The sequence below is a fragment of the Cervus elaphus genome, chromosome 20 (genome assembly GCF_910594005.1).
Source record: "Cervus elaphus chromosome 20, mCerEla1.1, whole genome shotgun sequence".
NCBI classification, from domain to species: Eukaryota; Metazoa; Chordata; class Mammalia; order Artiodactyla; family Cervidae; genus Cervus; species Cervus elaphus.
The window spans coordinates 112,425,865-112,447,431 of record NC_057834.1 but is presented as its reverse complement, the minus strand read 5'-3'; the positions used below and the strand labels follow the sequence as shown (position 1 = coordinate 112,447,431).

At 52.7% G+C, this 21,567-nt stretch overlaps 1 protein-coding gene across 4 annotated transcripts in view; it reads right to left on the bottom strand.

The window, feature by feature from the left end:
- Positions 1–7,842: 7,842 nt before the first annotated feature.
- Positions 7,843–21,567, bottom strand: part of SSBP3 (single stranded DNA binding protein 3) — a 166,244-nt gene continuing 152,519 nt past the window's right edge. For all 4 annotated transcript variants that reach the window (XM_043877191.1, XM_043877193.1, XM_043877192.1 and 1 more), the window contains 9 exons: positions 20,718–20,782; positions 19,996–20,044; positions 19,346–19,381; positions 18,770–18,824; positions 17,376–17,446; positions 10,909–10,987; positions 10,662–10,690; positions 10,439–10,540; positions 7,843–9,602 (listed from right to left, as the gene is read on the bottom strand). In XM_043877191.1, the coding sequence (XP_043733126.1) occupies positions 9,573–9,602; positions 10,439–10,540; positions 10,662–10,690; positions 10,909–10,987; positions 17,376–17,446; positions 18,770–18,824; positions 19,346–19,381; positions 19,996–20,044; positions 20,718–20,782 (516 nt within the window). In that variant the 3' untranslated portion in view covers positions 7,843–9,572. The remainder of the gene's footprint in view (positions 9,603–10,438; positions 10,541–10,661; positions 10,691–10,908; positions 10,988–17,375; positions 17,447–18,769; positions 18,825–19,345; positions 19,382–19,995; positions 20,045–20,717; positions 20,783–21,567) is intronic.

Genomic DNA, 21,567 nt, shown 5'->3' with positions numbered 1-21,567 from the left:
GGAGGTTTCCTGGGGAAAGCTTGGGAGAGCCTTGGGGATCGGCCCCGTGGTGAGAGAGTAGCGGCATCAAGTGGAGGAGGGACTGGGCTCAATGGGTTTGTACCTGAGGCCTCGGCTGATTCCGAGCTCTGTGGGCACCCCCATGCTGCCGAGGTGCTGAGCCTTTCCATGAACACCGGTGGTGAGTCACCAGTCAGCGGATACACTGCTCCTGACACAGGAGGGACCTCCTGTGAGGTCCCTGAGGTGGCTTTGTTGGGGCTGAGTGTGACTCCTGAGTGGCTTTGCTGAGAGCAGGCGGCCAGGACACTTCCTGCTACAGGAGGAAGTCCAGGAGCCCATGTCAGCTCCATACATGACAGTGTTGTTTCCAGCCCTGTGTGTGTCTGACTCCCAGGTTGTGCTCCTTACACTTTACAAGGTACCTTTTAGGGTCGGCGGGGGGGGGGGGGACGGGGGCAGCAGGAGGGTTTACCAGGAGAAGGACAGATTGGGCTGGTGGTGTATGCACATGAAGGGATTACCTGAGAAAGCAGCACATGTGCCAAAACAGCAGAGAGTGGTTGGAAATGGGGACAGTGGGGGTGGGGGTGAGGCTGGAGGGGCCAGTTCTCAAGGGCCTGGAATGCTGGCACTTCAGGTTTCCCCAGGTACAAGTTGTCACCCATCCAGGGCAGCCCCAGTTCTTCCCTGGGGGTGACCACAGCTTGGCGTCATTTAATGTGGCACCTTAGTGTGTATAGTATATGTATAATAGGGATGCATATAGGTACATTACCTAGTGTCATCCTATCTATAGACCGTTCTACACCTTCCTTTCTTCACCTAATACCTTGGGATGGCAGATCTGGCCACATCAGCACATATGAGCTACCTAGTTCTTCCGAGCAGTGGCATTAATATCTATCGATGGACATTCGAGGTATTTCTAGTTCTTAGCCATTACAAATAATGCTGCAGTGAGCATCCTTGTTCACGTATCTTAGAGTACTTCTGCCAGCGCAGCCATTGGATAAATTCCGAAGCAGAATTGCTGAGTCAAAGGGATTTTTTTTTCCCATAAGAACATTCTGTGGGCAAATGGAGGACAGGTTGGCAGGGTGACTGTGCAGAGTCCAGCTGGAGGCCGTTTCGGTCATTGGGTGAGTGACGGTGGTGGTCTGAGGCCAGGCTGAGGGCGCAGAGCCACCACCAGCCCACCCCCCAGTGGCTGGTAGAATGGGAAGCGAGAGGGCCAAGCCTGCCTGGGTCTTGAGCGTGTGGGACAAAGGCTGCGAGCAAGTGGGCTGTCAGCAGGTGACCTTGTAGCTTGAGGACAGCCCTGGAAAGGGGCCAGGGTTGCAGGGAGGCCTGGGCACTCATCCCAGCCTCTGGGGTGAGGACAGCCCCAGTGGCAACCTTGGTCTGTCACCTCGGACCTTGGAGCTAAGCTGCCGAGCCTAGTGCCCACTGCTGTCTCCCTTCAGGCCCCTCAAAGCCAGTCTGCGAGGTGAGGCGGGCAGGACTGGCATTTCTATCCTCCCCATGCAGGTGAGGCTCAGACACCACATGGTGCAGTGTGAAGAGCTGGAAAGTTCGTATGTGATGACATCTGCCCCCTCCACAAAGATGTGCCCGCTTCCCCAAATCCCAAATGCCCACCTGCCTCAGCCTCCCCACCTCTTACCTTCCCTTCCTTGTTCAACACTGGGGTGGAGGAATACAGGGTGATCTTCAGGCCCTGTTCGGCCTCAGGCCTGAGAACAAACAACTCACTTAGAGCCAGTCTGGGAGAAGGAAGCAGGAGGAAGGTGGATGGGGGTATCCCATTATTGGTATAAAAATCACATTATAGGGACTTGGGCTTTTAAGCAACAGATGTTTGGAACCAAAATTTTGTCGATGGCATTGTGAGCACATGTGAATGTACTCATTTTGTCGTGTATTTAAGTGTCTTGTGGATCCATGAGAAAGCTCGGTTCACTTCCAGCAGGCTTCAGTGGACTGGGGAACGCCATTTCCAAGAGTCTCCTATATTCCAGCTTCCTCTCAGATCCTGAGTTTCCTCATCTGCAAAGTGGGAATAAAGCACCTGCCTCCCTTTCAGGCTTTGCCTCCTTGGGGATTAACAGGCCACATTTGACCAGGATACATCAAGTAGAGGGGTCTGGAGGTTTTCAGAAGTCCTGTGAAAAGGTGAGATTACTTCGGGCAGCCCTTTAGGCTGCCTCGTCCTCTCCCAAGGCTGGCTCAGGCTGGACCTAGGGCGGGTCCTCACCAGAGGCTCTGTGACTTGCTGGTCTGTCCTTAGTAGTAGGCCCAAGGCTTTGAAAGAGCAGGTCAAGGTCACCTCAGGCTTTAGACAGCATCTCCCTGCTTCCTCTTTTGCAGCAGGACAAAGTCCCTTAAAGTGTGTATGTGACCTGAGTGTGTCATACTGTCTTCCCTGTGACAAATCCACAAATCACGACTTGTGGGGCCTACCTGCTTGGCTGCTGGAAGCCCACCCTATTCTAGGGACCCATCTCCCCAGAGATGCCTGGGAACCTGCAGAGAATCCCCATCCCCACTCAACTCCAGGTGATAAGCTGTCAGCCACAGGGTGTCCTGGAGCATCTGGTAGGTGTCAGCAAGGTATGCAGCAAGGCCCCAGTTAGAGAGCAGTGAGCAAAACAAAGTCTCTACTGTCATGAAGTTTACATTCCAACATAGAGAGATGACGAAGAAAGAAAGGTATGTCAGAGGATCTGAAGGAAAGCGTTCCCGGAACAGACGGAGATGGAAGGTTGTGGCAGGAGGCTTCTTGGGGCACACTCCCCAGAGACCTGTGAGCAAGGGAGGAGGGCACGACTGGGCAGAGTAGATGAGGCCCCTGCGGTCCTGTAGAGATCAATGCTGGGTGGCCTTTCAGATCCCAAATTGCCGCCAGGTATGGGGCCTTGAGGTCCCACATCAGCCATTTGTCACTGGCCACAGCCTGGGAGGTGAAACCTTGGGTGAGGCTGTTCCCTGTGGCCCCGGGCAGCACCCAGGAAAGGACACCGTGAGCCACCAGCAGCTGGGGATGGGGTGTATTGGCCTTTACCGCACAGGGTGTGGCCTCTTTGAGAAGGTGACATGAGACTGAACCAACTGTGGGGGCAGGCCAGGAAGGTGCCTGGGAAAGTGCGTGTGATGGCTCTGAGATGGGTGTGGGATTGGTGTGTTTGTGAAATAGCCACGAGGCTAGGGAGGCCCTGCTGGAACACTGGCTCCATCACTAGAACTCCACCCAGCCTGCAGCTGCCAGCCTGCCCTTCTCTGCAGGGTTCACAGAACTGAGTCTGGCGTGGTCTTTGGCAGATGGAAGTTGAGTCAGAGTTGCAGAGTCTACGGAGATGTCTCTTAGAGGTGACTTAGAGGTCAGAATGAGTTAGTTCTAACCCAAGTTCAGCTCCTGAGAAGGGGTTCATCTTCAGCTCTGCCCTCAATCTGAGAGTCTAGGAACCAACACCCTCATCCAACACATGTACTATCTGTCCTTCCCCCAGCTGGCTTACACACGTCCAGCGATGGGGAACTTACTACTTCTCATTGCAGCCTCTTCCATTCTTTGACATCTCTGGCTGCTATGTGTACACACCTCAGGAGGAATGTCTTCCAGTAGCTTTAACTCCAGGGCCGCAGCTCTGCCCTCTGGGGCCCCACATCCTATCCATTCTCTCAGCCTGTAGAGATTTGAAGCCAAGAATTATAGGCCTCAAAGCCAAATAGCGCAGTGTCTGCCTCCCACTGAACTCTAACCCATTTCTCAATCCACAGCTTACCTCGGCCGCCTGCTCCAGGCTGTATGACAGAGCAGGGCCTGGGGACCCAGTACTTCCGCTGGGCCGAGGACAGCAGGGCGCGGTGAGGCCTGCCTCTCCCCTGCTGTTTCTTGCCACCTGAGAGCCTCAGTCTCTTCCATCCCAGACACCCTAGCCATATTGGCTCATCCCCCAAAACTAGCCAGGGTGTGGGCTTGTTGCCCAGGGTCAGGGGTCTAGCCTGTCAAGAGCAGCATAGCCCTACTTAGCTTTGTTACTTACCCCGCAAAACACAAGTCTCATCCTCAGTTGAGCTGATGGGATCAGGGACTGAGCGCTGCGATTCCCCACTACATATCTCTAGGGGGTCCAGCAATTCAACCCCCTTTATAAGGGCCTACTGTGTGCCAGGCTGTGCCGAGAGCCAGAGATACAGGAAGACACGGTTTCTCCAGGAGCTCCCAGCTGGTGGGTGGGCAGTGACAGAGCAGCCAGCCTTCTCTGGGTCTGCTACAGCCCTAAAGGCCACCTCGTTGCCTGCATCTGAGCACCTACCCACAGGTGACAGCATGCAGTCGTTGGGGGGGGGGGGGGTAGGGGTGCTGTACTCAACAAACACCCACTTCATGAATACTTATTGAGCAGCTACTGGGTGCCAGGCCTTGTGATGGGTGACTGGGGACCACACTCAGGCCAGATTCCAGGCTTCAAGCAGCTCCCAGTCTGATGAGGGAAGCACACGATCCATTACAGCAGAGCCGCCGTGGGGGCCCAGAGAATGCCTCTACCCTGATGAAAGGTCAGTTTGAGTTGGACTTCCCTGATAGCTCAGCTGGTTAAGAATCCGCCTGCAGTGCAGGAGACCCCGGTTCGATTCCTGGGTCAGGAAGATCCGCTGGAGAAGGGAACGGCTATCCACTCCAATATTCTTCCCTGGAGAATTCCATGGACTGTACAGTCCATGGGGTTGCAAAGAGGTGTGGACACGACTGAGCGACTTTCACTAAAGAGCAAGTAGGAAAGGCATACCATGAGGGGATAGCAGGAACAAAATGGTCAGCAGTCAGTGGGCAGAGTTCCCTAAGGAACTCCACATCACCAGAGCGTGAAGTGCTGAGGCTCGGGGATGAGCAGGAGGCCCACGGGGCCTGAATGAGGCGGTGTGTGCAGTGGGGCCTGGGCAGCATGCAGCACCCTCCTCTCTGCAGCTTTCTTCCCTTGGTCTCCAGGGCACCTCACTCTCCTCATTTCTCTGCCTCCTTCACTGGTTCTATTTCCCAGGGCCCAGGCCTGGGGCCCTTCTCCATTCACTCTCCAGACAGTCTCAGTCTTGTGGCTTTCAAGAACATTTGAATGCCAACCACTCTCTAAATAATGTCTCTGGCCCAGACCTGCCTGCTTGACATCTTCACTTGGAGACTGAACAAGCATCTCATGGAGCATCACCACCACCTGCTCTTCCCACAGCCCGCCTCACCTCAGTGATGGGCATCACCAGCCTCCCACGTTTTGTGCACCTCTGTTTCCCTAGTGTTAGGACAGCCTCTGGTGTGTAACAGGTGCTCAATAAAGACATGAATGGACAGATCAAAGAGTTGAAGAATGCTCAGAAGTGAGTCAGATCTTTGTGGTACTGGAAGGGCTGAGATGGAGGCAGGGAACCAAGGTGGTAGCTGAGTGCCCAGGTAACATACCAAGGACTGGAGCTCCAGAGGCACCTGGGAATGGAGAGGAAAGTGCCAGCACAGGGCAGAATGGACCTTTTAGCACCCCCTCGCTCGGTCTGGTCTTTTTGTTTCTGGCACCCCCACCCAATGAACCCAGGGGAGTCCCAGCTCCATTCAGTTCAGGGCAGAGCCCTCAAAGAAGCCTGGGAGCTACTCTGGGCTCAGGCCTCTGGAGTATCTGCATCCTCAAGGGACAGCAGAGGTGGGGAGTGGGGTATTCCTCAGGGTCACCAGGGCATCAGGCTGAATGGCCTCAGCTGAGCCCAAGCTGGAGGCCTGCTGTGACTGTGCCTTGGCAGTTGCTGAACACATCCTCCATCACCCACCCCCCACCCCCAAGCAGGCCTTGCTGACAGCTGGTTTGCCTCCAGGCTCTCCTTTTCTGGTTCCAGGGAGGGGTGCCTACCCAGGAGGGACAGGGCATGGGTCTCTGGCCGGGTCAGCTTTTCCTGACTCAGGCAGATCCTGGCCTTGGATCCCCAGGCTAGCCAGCCCCTTGTGGGCAGTAACGACTACCAGGAAAGGAGCTGCCAGGCTGCAGCCTCTGACCTGGCTTGTCCACTCCCGCCTAAGCTTCAGTGATGGGCTGAAGTCCACTGCTGTGAAAGGACGGGAGTGACCCCCCCCTCCCGACTCTCATCTTGGGAACCTCATGCTGGCTGCAGAAGCTGGCTTTGCCTGGCCCTGCTCTTACTCAGGTCTGGACAGGGCAGAGTGGTGAAAAACCTGGGAATCAGCCTGTCCTCTCCTGCTGCGAAGCCGACCCCAAACCAGCCCTTGCCAGAGCCTTGAGTGTGGCAAAGGCAACTCTGGAGGTGCTTGGTGGGGGGTGGGGGGAGGTGTCACCTCCCGTTTTCACCTCCTGATCCTAAAATTCAGATTTTAGCACCGTTTCTAAAATTCAAGTCAAACTGTGCCACTCTTCAACTCTTTCAAGGGCTCCCTGCTGCCCTGGAGGTAAAAATAAAGGTGGTGGTAGGGTGCCCAGTGTTCTCAGCTCCCGCAGATGTGGGTGCAGCAGGCTCTCATTACAGGCTGGGGGGTCCTTCCTTCCTCTTGGCAAGGGCCACTGTGACCTGCACACCCTCCCCCAGGTCACTGCTCCCCACTGTGCCTGAGTCCTCAACTGCAGGGGCAGCAAGGGTACTGAGCACATGCTCGCTGTCATCTCCACCTTCTCTGCCCAGCGCCGCGCTGGGCATGGCAGGTGTTCAAGTTGGTGCACAAACGCCTCTTCAGAACCGTGGATGCAGGTCAGTAACCACCCAGGTCTCATCTGTCCAACAGTGATGAGGAAGAGCCTTGGAAGCCGTGTTCTCAGATGAGGCAGGAAGGACAAATGGGATTTTTTAGGGCCTCCCAGCACACCCATTTAGACTCCCCAAATGAGGAGCAATACTGCCAACAGCTAACACTACTGCTCTTACTACTTAAAAGGCACAATTCTAGACACTTTACAAATGTTCACTTATCCTCACCACGACCACACGATGGGTAAACCGTTATGGCAATTGAGGACATTATGAACCAACTGGCCCAGGGCCACAATGGCAAAGGCAGGATCTGAAACTGGTCCTTACAATAAAAGGTGGGGCTAAGGTCACACTTTGCTCAGACATTCCGTGTGTTTCCTGCCCATTCCTGCTGCAGGCCTGGCCCCGAAGCTCCAAAGACGCAGAAAGTTCTACTTTCTAAATGTTCAAATCAGCGTCCGCTGCTGACCTGTTCGGCCTGCAGTAGCTCTTGCCTAGACGGCAGCTGGCACTGGATTTCCCATCTGTCTAGCCCCACCCAACTATCTTCCAAGATGCAACCTGCATCGTTTTCTAAAATTCAAGTTGAACTGTGCCACTCTTCAAATCTTTCAAGGGCTCCCTGCTGCCTTGGAGGTGAAAAAATAAAATAACCTCCTGTGGCCCAGCACCCTAGGACCTGCAAAACAAATTTCACCAGAAAGGAGAAAGCAGGCGTGGTTGCAGCCCATGTGGCCATCCTAGCCGACACCGACTCTCTACTGAAACACAGTGCACTGGGAACCCTTTCTTACTTTTCCAGAAAAATACATCCTGGCAAACCAAAATTCATTTGCAAGACGAGAAACTAAAACTGCCTTTTAGAATGCCCCCAAATATTTGAAATGAGACCATGCCCTCCCTCCCAACCCATCATCCCCAACTCTCCACAGAAAATGCAGAATTAACACACCCAGGAAAAGAAGGCCAACGCCTGGAACACAAAACAAGATCTTATTGTGCACCAGGAGCAGAATTTCTGCCCAGCCAGTCGCCTGGCATTTTATAATGAGTATAATAAACTCCGACCCACGTTCCCCCAAACATGTCAGGAAGGGCTGCGGAAAAAAGATGTCCCTTTAATAAAACGTTATCAACATATATCGTACACAAACTACAATGTATCATAATTACTTTTTTTTTTTCCTCTCTTAATTCAGAACCAGACTACAAGGTAAGAAAAAACACAGAAACAGCTACAATGTTCCCAATAATCCGCACAAGGTCTTTTTTCAGGCAGATGATATCTCACATAATATGATATACATGGATCAAAGGAGGGAAGAAAACAAAGACCAGCTACAGGGGAGGGGGGAGAGGGGTGTAAATGTACAAAGAATTCAGGTGTCTCAGGGCAAGACACAGAGGTTACGATGCAGGGTGGTGAGGTGAGGGAGGCCATGAGTCACTCCTCCTGGGAGGGGGACAGGCTCCACTGTGGCGTTTGTCGGTTTTTGAAAATAAAAACAGGTCCGGAAACAGCACATCTGTTTGGTTGTCGGTGTCCCCCCCCCGCCCCCCAAAGCTATTCCAGAGTCTTTCCATCCAGTTCCAAGCATATACAGAGCAATTCTGGTCAATATCCCATCTTTGAAAAAGAAGGAAGAATCAAGAGAAAAAAAAAAAAAGAAAACCCAACTCCAGCCCTACGCTGCCCGCACACGCAATGTGGACGATGCGAGGGAGGAGAACGCAGAGGTCACGGTTTCCACGTCCCAGGTCATAGCCATCCTGTCGGGGGCGGCCTCCCCCACTCCGCTCCAAGCCACCACCCCGCTGGCAGGATCCTCACTGGGAAGACTGGGGCGGGGGCTGAGGAGGGGGCGGGAGGCGGGTGAGGAGAGGTCCAGAAGAGGGAGGAAGCAGTCCTGGGAACACAGTGCATGCCAACCGGGTCACAGCGCGGCTCCGCTGGGGCGGGATCCTGAAAGCGGTTGGTGGTCTGGCCCCTCCGGCCACACCATGGGGGAGGGAGGGGGTCTGGGGTCCAAGCTGTGCGGCTGCTGTCGCCACCTCGCCGGGAGAGACCAAGCGAAAACAAAACAGGTTCCCGCCCCTCCCTCGCTCATCAGCACAAACCAAAAACCCCAAGTGGAAAAGGGTGACTCCTTTTTTCTTTCCAAAACAGGCCGTTTGAAAGAAACCACCGATTGTAAACTGCCCAGTTTATTATAATTATTATTATTATTTTTAGATGGCTACAAAGACAGGTGAGATCTCACACCTAGACTAGCTTTCCTGGTGGAAGGGCTTGGGTACAGACAACGGGGCTTGGTTTTATTTTTTTTTTTTGTCCTTTTTTTTTTTTTTTAAAGAAGAAAGCAAAGAGGTTGATTGGGGTGGGGTTGGGGGGATTTGCTAGAAGCTTCCATTTTTAAAAATTTTTCCCCCAAAAAAACCCCCCTGAAAACAAAACAAAACAAAAAATCCCAACAACAGCAGAACCCCAAACAAACAAACAAAAAAAACAGAAAAGTGTCATGGACATCAAAGGTCCTTCGGGAAAGGGCAAGGGTGGGATTTTTCTGGTCATTGACTTGAAATATATTTTATTTTGAGTTTTGTCCTTCATGTTTTATGGAATAAAAAGTTCGGCCTTTTTATTGCATGAAACTAAAACTGGGAAAGGTGGAGGGGGTGGAGGACAGGGTGGGGGTTGGGGGGGAGCAGGAGACACCCCTCCCCCAGCTCCTGGGTAATGACACCTCACTTCTTCTTGCATAATTTCTGGCATCTTCCCGCCTGCAATGCTGGCTCTCTCAGCGTCTCGGAGAAGAGGAGGGGGGGAGTCACACACTCATCGTCATGCTTGGAGAATACTGAAGGGAGAAGCAGAGAAGGGGGGTCGTGAGGGCCGGGTGTGGCAGCCTTGTGGAGGTCTCACTGCAGAGAGCCGGACAGGGCCTGTCTTGGGGCTGGCACTGGGTGGGCAGGGGGCCAGCAGGCAGGGCTCAGGAACCATCCCCCCCGCGCCAGCCTGTGTCCCTCACTTGCCTGCTCCGCCCCACTTCCCTCTCCAAATCACCCCTTTCCTATCGAAGCCAGCAGTAGCCCCTGCCCTCCCCTCATAGGGCCATGGACTGCAGAGGACTGGGGTCTGATGAGCTGGAGCACAGCCAGGGCACCCTGGGGTGGGAGCCGGCCTGGGCTTCTCAAAAGCTACAGAAACCTGACATTGGTTCTTCAGATGAGACTAAACAAGAAGCCTAATGTGAAAAAACAGCCAGCCAGCTCCTCGGCACTGAGACCCCAGGCAGTCCCTGGTTGCACGCACACCCGCCCTCCAGGACGGGAGGACACAGACGGAGACAAGGACCCCGTGCGCCCGGGCCCAGCGCTCGTCCGGCCACGTGAGCTTCATCAGCGCTGGAGGCACTGCGCCTGCGTGTGCACGCCCAGGGAAGGTCGGATTCAGCAGACGAGGGGTCAGCACCACGCCGGGGGCTGGTGGGGGTGGGCGGGGGGATTGTGAGGGCTCTCCATCTCGCGTGGAAAAATAACCGAGGTGAAAGACTCATGACACGGCTGCCAGGAGACTGGCCCAGCGGGCAGGTCTTGGCCAGGAGACTCTGAAACGTCAATCAGTAGTCCCAGGGCTCAGAGGATACAGTGAGGACCCAGGAGGTGAAATAAGGGTGGTGGTGGGCACACTTACATTGTCATTCTGGAAGGAGTGGAGGAAGTTCCCTCCTAGCTCGCCATCGTCCCGAGGGGTGCCTGGAGGATTGCTAATGCCACTTATGTTGTTAGGAGAATTCTGCAGAGAGAGCATACGTGGTGAGCCCCAGGCCGCCAGCAACCTGCCACCCTCTCCCAGGATGGGGGGAAAGGCTTTCTGGAGGGTGCTGTCAGGGAGGAGACAGGGAACACACACTCACTTTTGGAAGTCCATCTATGTCACCTGACCCTGGAAGGAGAAAAGAAAGTCCAGTTCAGGGTCTCGCCCGCTCTTCCGTGCAGGGGCCTCCAAATGCTTCCACCCAAACCCCAAACATTTTGCCAAAGAGGACCTTCGACCGAGGCAACATCTTCCTCTTCAGATCTTCCTGTGGGGACTGGGCTCAGTGGAGCCCGGAACCGAGGCAGAGGAGGCTTCCCGGGAAGTTAGGCAGGGTGCTGACTTACCTAACGAGCCGTTCATGTGGTGTGGCTCCATGCCGCCCATGCCCCCCATCGGGCCGTCCGAGCCTGGACCCATTGGGAACTGTGGGAGAAGCACAAAGCTTGGCACCTGAGCGGGCCCGCCACAACCCTCGCGGGGCTCCATACCCAGCAACACAGAAGTGCGGCCCCTGAGAGCTTCCACCGTGGAGGAGCTGCTCTCAGGCACACTCGGGCACTGAACACCAGGAGGCTGGAGGTGGCGCCTCCCCTAAGCCCTTGGACTGTGCAGGGCAGAGGGAGGCCTACGCACCACGGGAGGAAGCCAACCAGGAGAGAGGGAGCGGCTGGCCCAAGGCACCAGAGGCAACTCTCAAACCAGGCCTCCTGGATCCCACCTGGGGCTCGTTCCATCCCCAAGGCAGTATGTGGGGCTCACAGAGACAGAGTGACCCACTCAGCCAGGCCTGGGAATAAAACTATTAATGCCTTTCCTCCCCATTTTACAGATGAGTAAACTGAAGCACACAGTGGACCATGCTTTGGCCCTAAATCTCCCAGGTAGGAGACAGAGGAGCCGTGGCTGGACCTCGGGCAGCCTGGCCCTGGAGCCATCACATGAGCCTCCTCCTCTGAAATGTGGGGAGAGCTGGGGCGTTGTGGCAGGCGTGCTTTCTTTGGGACTCTGTGGGGGTGCTCACTAGTGAGCAGAACTGGAGATGCAGATGGATTCATCTGCATTCATCATGCAGACGTTTCATCTGCTCCACTCCCTTCCTCAGGCCTGTCTGGAACTATCACCCCCATCTCAGAAAAGACGCAAGCAAAGGCCAGAGGTCACAGGGCATGGCCACCGAGGGATGGCTGAGCCCAGTCTGGAGAGCCAAGGCCTGGGGTACCAACCGGAGGCAAGGGTGGACAGGGGATGGAAGTAGCAGAGCAGAGGCCTGTTTGGCATGTGGCCTGTGCTGGGCGCTGAGTCACGCCTGGGCCTCAGCCTGGAGGAATAGTGCAGCCATGGACACCCAGCTACCTCACAGGATACTGAGATCTAGACAAGCACAGCTGCAGCTTCAGAGGGAGGCACTGGGGAAAAGGCAGAGAAACCACGATAGGCTGCAGAGAGGAGGTGGCAGAGAGAAGAAATAATTGAGGGTCAGGATCTGGGCAGGGAGAGATGTGTCATGGCTTCATTCCTGAAAGGGTCCTGCCTGAGCAGAAGTAAAAGCCCTCTTAGCAGATGGCAGCAGGACCAGCTGATGCAAAGACTGCTGTGAGGAGACCGCTGGGCTACCAGTTGCTTCCTCACCCTGACACCCACTCACATACCCTCTGAGGACAGCATCCTCGCCTCCCCAGTGGCTTCCCAGGGTTGTTGGCGGGCCGCGGGGCACATTTTGCCATCTGGCAACCCATTTCATGCTTATTAACCCAAGTGATAGGAGGATGAGTGTGACCTACCCAAACACAGTCCTACCAGACCAAATATATCCAGGGGACGTCCCTGGCGGTCCAGTCTTCCACACGCCATGGAGCAACTAAGCCCGCGTGCCACAAATACTGAGCCCTGGCCACAACCGGAGACTGTGTGCTGCAACCAAAGATCCTGACTACCACAGCTAAAGACCTGATGCAGCCAAATAAATAAAATACGTAAATATTTTTTTAAACCCCCAAATTTGATAATACAGTCAAAAATTATGCACATGTATTACAGTTGCATAAACGTATTTCAAAAACAGGCATCTTATATTTGTGTACTTTCATGCTATTTTTAACCACATACAACTGACTCATTTAATAAGTACACAATTCAGTGGTTGTTAGTGTACTTGGTAAGTTGTACCATCACCACCACAATCAATTTTAGAGCATTTTCATCATCCCCAAAAGGAACTCTGTACGCATGAGCCATCACTCCCCATTCCCCCTTGAATCCCCAGGCCCACATTAACCATTAATTTATTCTCTGTGTCACAGATTTAGCTGCTGCTGCTAAGTCGCTTCAGTCGTGTCCGACTCTGTGCGACCCCATAGATGGCAGCCCACCAGGCTCCTCTGTCACTGAGATTCTCCAGGCAAGAATACTGGAGTGGGTTGCCATTTCCTTCTCCATAGATTTAGAAACTCTAGTTATTTCATATAAATTGTATATGACCTTTGTGGCTGGCTTCTTTCCCTTAGTGAAATGTTTCCAAGGTTTATCCATGTTATAAGCGTGCTTCATGTACTTCATTCCTTCTTATGTTCAAATAACATTCCATTTTATGTACGTACTACATTTTGATCAGTCAACAGACATTGCGGTTGTCTCCACTTTTGGGCTATTAGGACTAATGCTCCTGTGAATATCTGTGTACAATTGTGTGGACATGTTTTCATTTCTCTGGGGTAGATGTCAATGAGTGGAACTGCAGGGTCACAGTAACTGCTTAACCTATCGAAGAACTGCCAGTCTCTTCCACAGCATCTGCACCAGTTTATGTTCCCATGTGAGGGTTCAGATTTCCTCCCATCCTCACCAACACCGCTCATTATTTGTCTTTCTGATTCTAGCCATCCTAGTGGGTGTGAAGTGATAACCCACTGAAGTTTTCTTTTATTAACTAATGACACTGATCATCTTTTCATGTGCTTATTGGTTCTCTGTACAAGTTTGGAGAAATGTCTATTGAGATCCCTGGCCCATTTTAAAGTTGGGTTCGTTTTTTATCATTGAGTTCTAAGAGTTCTTTACACGTTTACAATTCAAGACCCTTATCAGACGTATGACTTGCAGATATTTTCTGTGGGCTGTCTTTTTACTTTCCTGACAGTGTCCTCTGAGGCATGAATTTTAAATTTTAATGAAGTCCAGTGCAGCTACTTTTTGTCACTTGTGCTTTCAGAGTAGCTAAGAAGGCTTTCCTAACCCAGGTCACAAAGATTTATTCCTATATCTTCTTCTAATTGTTTGATAGTTTTAGCTCTGACATTTAGGCCTAGGGTCTAGTCGGAGTTAATTTTTCTGTTTGTGTATGTTATAAGGAAGTAGTCCAGCTTCATTCATCTGCAGTGGATATCCAGTTGTTTATTCTGTATTATTTACTTTTCTGTTACTCAAATTCTATTAAAGAACAGCTGAACTAGTGAACAGTGGCAAACAGTAGGATGGCTAGTTAAACAAAGGACATGGGAAAAATATAACACTCTTATAGAATTTGTCTTCTGACATAGTAAATTACTTTAACTCTTTAAACTGGATATTTAAATGTTGAGAAGATGTGGCCAGAGCAAGAGTTGCGGCAGACTTTCTCCCCAGGGGACTTGAAGAGAGCTGCTAGGGGCTCATCTCACTTTCAGGCGCCCAACAAGGCAAATGGTGCTTGCTTTTCCACTAACGCTTCTCTGAGTCGCCTGCAGGCTTTGGACACCCTTCTTTTATGGAGGGCAAAACTGAAGAGTCAAACAGAAAATGCACTGACTTGCCACTCTGCTCTCATCAAGCACCGGTGTCAGTCCAACGTAGCAACACCAAACTCTCCGCTCCACAAGAACATCCGCGCATGCAGTGCTTAGGGTTTTACTTAACCACACAGGTTTTGGATCTGTAGGAATCTGCTTCCAGTTCTCCGAAGATGTTCATCCACTTTGTATCGACAGGTGGGTTTTGGAAGGTCGGCCATTTGTCAGGCCCTTTTCACCTAGGAGCTCATCAGATGGGCTGTGCCTGCCTATGATGTCCGTCATTTCTAAACATTCTGAGCACACTGGATGTCATCATCGAATAAACCTCCCTTTCTCAGGGAAAATGGTTTTAAAGCACAAAGGTAATTTGAACTTGTGAGATATAAGCTGGATTCTAAGTAAGTCACAGTTTTAATAAAAATGTTGAGAAAGTCTTAGCTAACTTGGCTGCCCTTGCCTATAACACTTTATGAGTTCTCAAGCAGTCTCGCTTCCAAACGGTGAGCCATTACTCTGGCTGTACAAGGCTTTGTCACAGCCCCTCTACAACTCTGAACAGCTCAAGTGCAGTCCACTCAGCCTCACCTGGGCTCCTGGTGGCCTCTTGAAGATCATCAAACAGTTCTGGAGAAGCAGCAGCTATGTTTCTACTTTATTATAATTCCTTTCTACATTCTCACCTCACAGTGTTTCTAAGAGAAGAGCATCAGAGCAGGATGACGTTTTCACATCTTCTTTACAGCCAGCAATAACGCCAGGCATCTGTGGGCACGTGTCCGAGGCCTTCTCTTTTTTTATAAACTCAAAAATCTGTTTCTGCATGTTTTGAGCAAATCAACAAGTGACCAAAACCTTTCATTATGAAAGGTGGATTATCACAGGCAAGCAAATCAGCCCCCTTGGCAGCACTATTAGGGACAAGGCGGGTGGGGAAATTAGCAGGTAAGAAGTTCATGGACTAAATGAAACTTGCCAAATTAACTGCATTGTCTGCCAAATATGCAGATAAATGAGCAAAGTGTGGTTTGTATTTGGACAAGAGAACAGTAATATTTTCTTTCTCTTCCACACTTCATTAACGTCTTCTTCGTAGACATCAAGATGACAAGGTGAAGCTCCAGTTTTCAAGTCAAAGTGCGTAAAAGCTAGGGACACAGTTTTGTTGAGATGGTCTGATGAACCACTTGATCTGAGGAAGAAAGCTCCCAGACTGTTGGGATGATACAACAGAATCAGCTACACACCATGAAGGACCAACACACTTGTCATCAAAACTCCCCTTCGGTTCACCCCTTCAGTTGCAGCCTCTGAATCAGGAAATGTAATCTTCTCAGTTCACGGAGCCATCAAAGGACCAACATGGTGACGGTGATCATTTCAAGGCCATGGCCCCACCAAGTGTGGCTGCCACCTCTCTACACTGAGGACTGCTGTTTCTTTGGATGGCACACAAAACTTGCGATTGATTTAGCGGGATGTGCATGTCACGTCCCAGATGGCCACGTACTCTCCCACCCCTCCTCCACCCACACCTCTTCTCTTCTACACACTTGCCAGTACGTTGCATTTTGGTTATTTGCCTCCCTGATGCAGGTCTGTGTGTCCTCACATCTGTCATTAAAATTCATTCAGGCTTCTTTTTTTTGCACATGTCAGGGTCGCGCTGGGGCTGGTGGTCTCATCGTTCTCATTTTCACTATTTGAGCTCTTAGAAAACATGACCATGATGCTCACAGTGTGAAAAATGACATCTGCACTATCTTGACACAAAGCCTAACAGTTAAACTGCAGGCAGAGTCAAAGGCGGATTCTGCCAGGGCCTGGATGCTGTGCGCTTGAGTGGTACCCCTTGAAGTGATGCAACATGGATGATCCATCATTGAGAGCCACAGACCACGACCACTGGCATCTGTGGTTGGTAAAATATGGCAACAGCGACCATGGCAAGAGGGGAGTGAGAGACAGGGAGAGAAGGCAGTGGGACTGGCAGGTGAGGAGCGGGGTCCCCAGTTCTCAGTCATGGGATCCAGGTTGGTTCGTCTTGGCACCCCCAGGTGGCAGGCCTGCGACCCCCACCCAGAGGCTGCAACACATGCGGTGTCCAGCACTGAGTAGCCCACAGTCAGGGCTGTTAGCACATGGGGTGATTCTGGAGTTACACCAGGAACTGAAACAGCAGAACCAGACCGAGCATCCTAAAGGCCAGAGCCAACCTTGGAACTGCAAGCCCATGCTCTGGCTCCGCTGTCCCTGAACTACTGATGTGGTCACACGACAGCCTCCTTTCCACACCCTGAGCTCCCCCAGGGCAAGCCCAGTGGGATTCGCCTTTCCTGCCTAGCCAGGAAGAGCTGCCAGACCAGCCCTGCCCTTAGGGAGCTCCCAGCCAGGAGAGGCAGACAGGCCACAGCTGCATGGTCCAGTACGGGAACACGAGAGGGAGCGGTGAGCAGGGACCAGGAAAGGAGGTATCTGAGCTACACCACCAGCAGGGTGGCAACACTGAGGGGCCGGGAAGGGAGGGAGTCTTCCTAGAGGAGGGAAGGGAGCGAGGAGAGGCAGAGAGGTTATAGGATGTGGGAGTCAGAGGGCTCCCAGAGGCACAGGGCAGGCAGGTACCCAGAGACCTCCGCCGCAAGCTCCACAGCCAAGGAAACAGACCAGAGAGGGTGAGGCATCATCGACCAGGTGTAGAGCCAGTTAGCTGAGCAGGGACTGGCCCAGACCACCCCCAAAGCCCCCCGCAGCCTGTGTTCTTCCTCACCAACACCCCGTTCAGGCCAGGGGGGTCCCCACAGTGAGGCTGGGCACCCTGCTCTGACCAGAGGGGTGGGGATCACTCCACCCCCTTCTCTGTCACCTCCTGCCAGCTATGAAATGGGAACCAAGCTGCCCAAGAGTTAATCACTTTTCTGATGGTTTATTTTATTCATCTTTGGTAACAAATGGCTGAAATCAATTAAACTTGCTTTCCCCTCAGCTGATGAAGTTAATTATGATTTGTTATGGTATCTGATATGTAAATTATTAGAAAGCAGACTTACGTTGGACCGGCTGCCTCCAGGCGGCACCGGATTAATCATTGTGTAGATGTTGTCACTGGAATTTGTTGAATCTGTAGAACAGTGGAAACCCGCAAGTCGGGGTGATTAATTCATTGCTTAATTAAAACAAACTCATGGCACTTGAACTCATTCTTTTGTATTTTATCACCTAAAATTTCCTCTAAGTACCAGCATTTTCTGGCTAATTTGTATTTAATGAAGATTCACAAAGTTTTTAATCACAGAAAATCCAACTGTGAAAACCACTCAACCCTGAAAGGAAGGATTTCAGGGTTCTGGACAGCAGTGTGGACACAGCAAAATCGTCTCCGCCCCCTTCACCCCACTCCGCCCCAAACCAAACATGCTCCCCAGATGCTGCCTGGGACAACACAGGCGCAGCCCAACCACCACCTGTGCTCTCTCCGACCCCAGACTGGCAGTTTTAATCACATTGGGAAAGAACGACACCACAGATGACCCAGGGGCCACCCTGCCAAGCTGATGGGGCAGGAGGGAGAGGCAGAGATAGGGCTGGAGACGCAGTAACATATGGAGTGGTTTAATGTGACCCAGTCTGAATGTAGGTCATGCAGCTCATAAAAATGCAGCAGCAGAAAGAGGGAGCTGGAGTGGGAGCCTCACGGCTGCCGCCAGCCCCACCCCTGCTGCCGAGCAGCTTTCCTGCCATGGGGAGCAGAGGAGGGGGTGGGAGGGACCCCTCTGTCTCCCCAATTAGCCAGAAAAGTCTCCTGAGGAAATCAGCTAACATATTTATATCAGGAGCAGGCACCATACTTCTCGGGCAGAAATCCAACTACCTCTCACTTTTTATTTTGGGGGTGGGTAAAGATGGCATGCTGAATTCCTTCTAGTTGGTGGTACGCTATTCTTAGCTGGGAAAGAAATACAATTGTGATGCTGTATGTGTGTGAGTACATGTGCCCTCTTCTATTGAAGAAAAGGGCAAAAAGGGATCTCTGATATAGATAGAGGACCAGAAACCAAGAGCTCTGGACACTCAAAAGGCATCACTCTGCAGAGTCCTGGGCCCAGGAGGCCAGAACCCCAAAGCCCCTTTCCAGTCATCTACAGAAGCGACAACCAGGACAGGATTCTCTCTGACCAGCGGGAGTCAAGAGTAGCGAGACCCCTCATTCTTGGATCTCCTTGCTCTGCCCTGTCCTTCAACTGGAGTGAGGAGTGCCCCAGCTGAAGCCGCAGCGTGGGCTGGTGGCACCAGGGTCTTCTGCCCACTAAGTAAATCCCTGATGTCAAGATGCCAGGTGAGGGGTGCACTGCTCAGGAAGAGTGGCCAGCCAGCCCTGGCTCTGTACCAGGCCCCTCCAGGACTTCCTACTCCTCCAGTGGCACCCGTCCCCCAGCCTTCTTACCTGCAGGACTAGGCATGATGGGTGTTCCTGGGGGGCCGCCACCACCAGGGGGTCCCTGGAGACAAGATTAAAAACTGATGTCGGAAACCCACGGTGATGACACATGTGGGGAGAGACCCCGAGCTCCAGCCACATCAGCAGTCTATGCTCACCCAGGGCCTAGCCCCACATTTAGCTCTCACTCAGCCGCCACTGTCCATACAGAATCCAGCTGTTTAAGGCCTGGGGGAACTGGACTCCTTCCTTCCCTTCTGCAAACCAGAAGGCAACTGCGGGCGTGCGTGTGCGCTCAGATGCATGGAGCCCAGTGAAACCACAGGCCTGCGGTGGAAGCTGACTGGTCTACTGGTCAGTTCCCTGGATGGAAGTCCCAACTCTGGGTCTTGTGAGGGGGCTTCTGGGACACCAGAAGGTACAAATACCTGCATATTGACAGTAAATTCTAGCAAAGTTTGGAATCTGGGCTCATAACATGTCTTGAAAACAAAGAGACAGCGATCCCCCCGACCCTGATACTCTTGCACACGCACTCACACAGGACTAGACATGCAATGCCCCAAACCTGCACACACTCACCACGTAGGTACCGGGTGATGAGGAGGAGTATGGAATCTAGAAACAAGAAAGGGGTGAACCACGGGTCAGAGACACCTCCTCCGACGGGCAACATGTGCTCTGCCTTCCAAGTACTCTCGGGGACACAATCCCACTCTTGACAGGAAACACACTGAGCCACCGGTGTCTCTAGGAGGGCCAAGTATGTGAGCAGAGTCCCGTTCCTGTACTGAACTGGTCCCAGAGCCTTGGCAGGGAACCTTGGGCACGGGAGACCCTCTAGTTCAAGGACAGGAAAGCGAGAGCTTAGCCCCACCCCCTGGCCTCCTGCCCTGGACTGTCCGCACCGAGCCCCCTCCCAGCTCCCTCCTCTGAGTGCTGAAGGCCTGCCCTGCCAAGGAAGAGGAGGCCGGCAGCAGTCCCTTCATGGACAGGGCTCTGAGCCCAGCTCCCAGCTCACACCCCAGCTTCTGCAGAGCCCCTGATGGGTCTAGCGTGGAACTCCCAAATCTCCCCTTACAGATGGGCTTCCCTTTGGAAGCATCAGGTGGAATCCTGCTGCATCCCACTCCCCGTGACACCTCCAACCTGGGGACGGGAACCACCCTGCACCGTGGAACCCCACCCACCCCTAGCAAAGAGCACCCCCCACCCCCAACCTGGGTACTCACTGAGTTAGCACTGTTAGGATTGGGCCAGGGTCTGCCAGCTCCCGGGCCCCTGAGAGGAGAGAGAGATAAAGACAATGAAAAAGATGCAATAAATGCCAACAAGGGTAGTGCCAGCAGGCGCAGAACAAGAGGGCCAATATCACTAACAGGAAGTCCTTCATACAGTCCTAGGACTGGGGTAAAAACATGTACTTTCATGGGTAGAAATCTACAGACCCCAATACATTATATGCAAAATTTGTGAAGAACAGTATTTCCTCTGCAAGTGCACTTTTCTAAGAAGGACACAGATACTCACAGGGATCTGCTACCACAAAAAGCGCCATACCACTGAAGCACTCAATGGGTGGTACAGGGCTCCAAACCTGCAAACCTGACCCTGCCCCTTACAGCTGTGTGACCCTGGGCGAGTTACTTCACCTCTCTGTGCCTTAGTTACCCCATCTGACAACAGAGCATAATGCTAAGCACTTCACAGTGTTATTATGCAGATGAGGTGAGTTAATCCATGAAGCAAGCTCAGACCTGTGCCTGGCATGGACAAGCCCCATATGGGGGTCTACGAGGTCCTGTCACCAGTACGCTCAACATCCTCACTCTATTGATGAGGAGACTGAGGTCCAGAGAGGTGTCAGTGATTCCTGCGATCATGAGTTTCTCAGGGGGAACAGAGGGTGGGCACACCCACCGGCTCTGGGCTGCCAGCAGGGGTGTGGCCTTACATGTTAATCCCGGGCATGGCGGGGCCGAGGGAGTTGGGTGGTGGTCTCATGCCGCTGCCGTAATTCTGCAACGATAACCAAGGGTCAGTCTATGAGAAGGAGAAGGGGCACCAGAGAGAGGAGAGGGAAAAACAAACAGAACATAAGGGAGAGGGTTAGTCTGTGAAAAGGATTTGATGAGAAAGCAATACATTCATTAAAAAAAAAAAAAAGAGGGGTGGGAGCCAACTGACAGGACCACAATGACAATCCAGCACAGGGGACAGTCACAGCTTTAGGCACATCTTCGGGGGCTTCAGGATGGGTCTCCTGAGAGCATATGGGCGTCCAGCAAGGTGCTCAGGATGTTGGTTAGCACCTGCCCTCAGGTCTCAGGCAGGAAAGGGGAACACTCTCAGCAAGAGAACCGGCTGGTGACCCCCAGCCACCTTAGAAACTCGGGGAGAACGATCTGCCAGCAGGCCGGGGGCTGCATGTGGAGGGGAGGCACACATCTGAGAGGCCTGTCCTGGCTGTTCCCAAGCCTTGGTGGACAGACCCCAACCTGCCCCGGGCCTTGGGTGTCCCCCCGACGCAGTCACCTGATTCAACTCTCAGTGTGTGGGGCCCTCAACAGGCACAGGACTGGAAGAGCAAGAAGAAAAATGGTCTCTCTGCTCAAGGGACTCACTGTTCCATTTAAGAAAAAAGTCTGCACAGAACTTGGTCCCAGCTCACCTCGGCACAACCCATCATGGCAGTGGGGTGGGTCAAAGGGAGTCTGGACCAGGCACTCGGGCCTGTCACCTGGCTCATCTCCTGACACCACTCTCCCCAACTCCCCTATTCCAGAGCTATTTTCTTTGCAGGA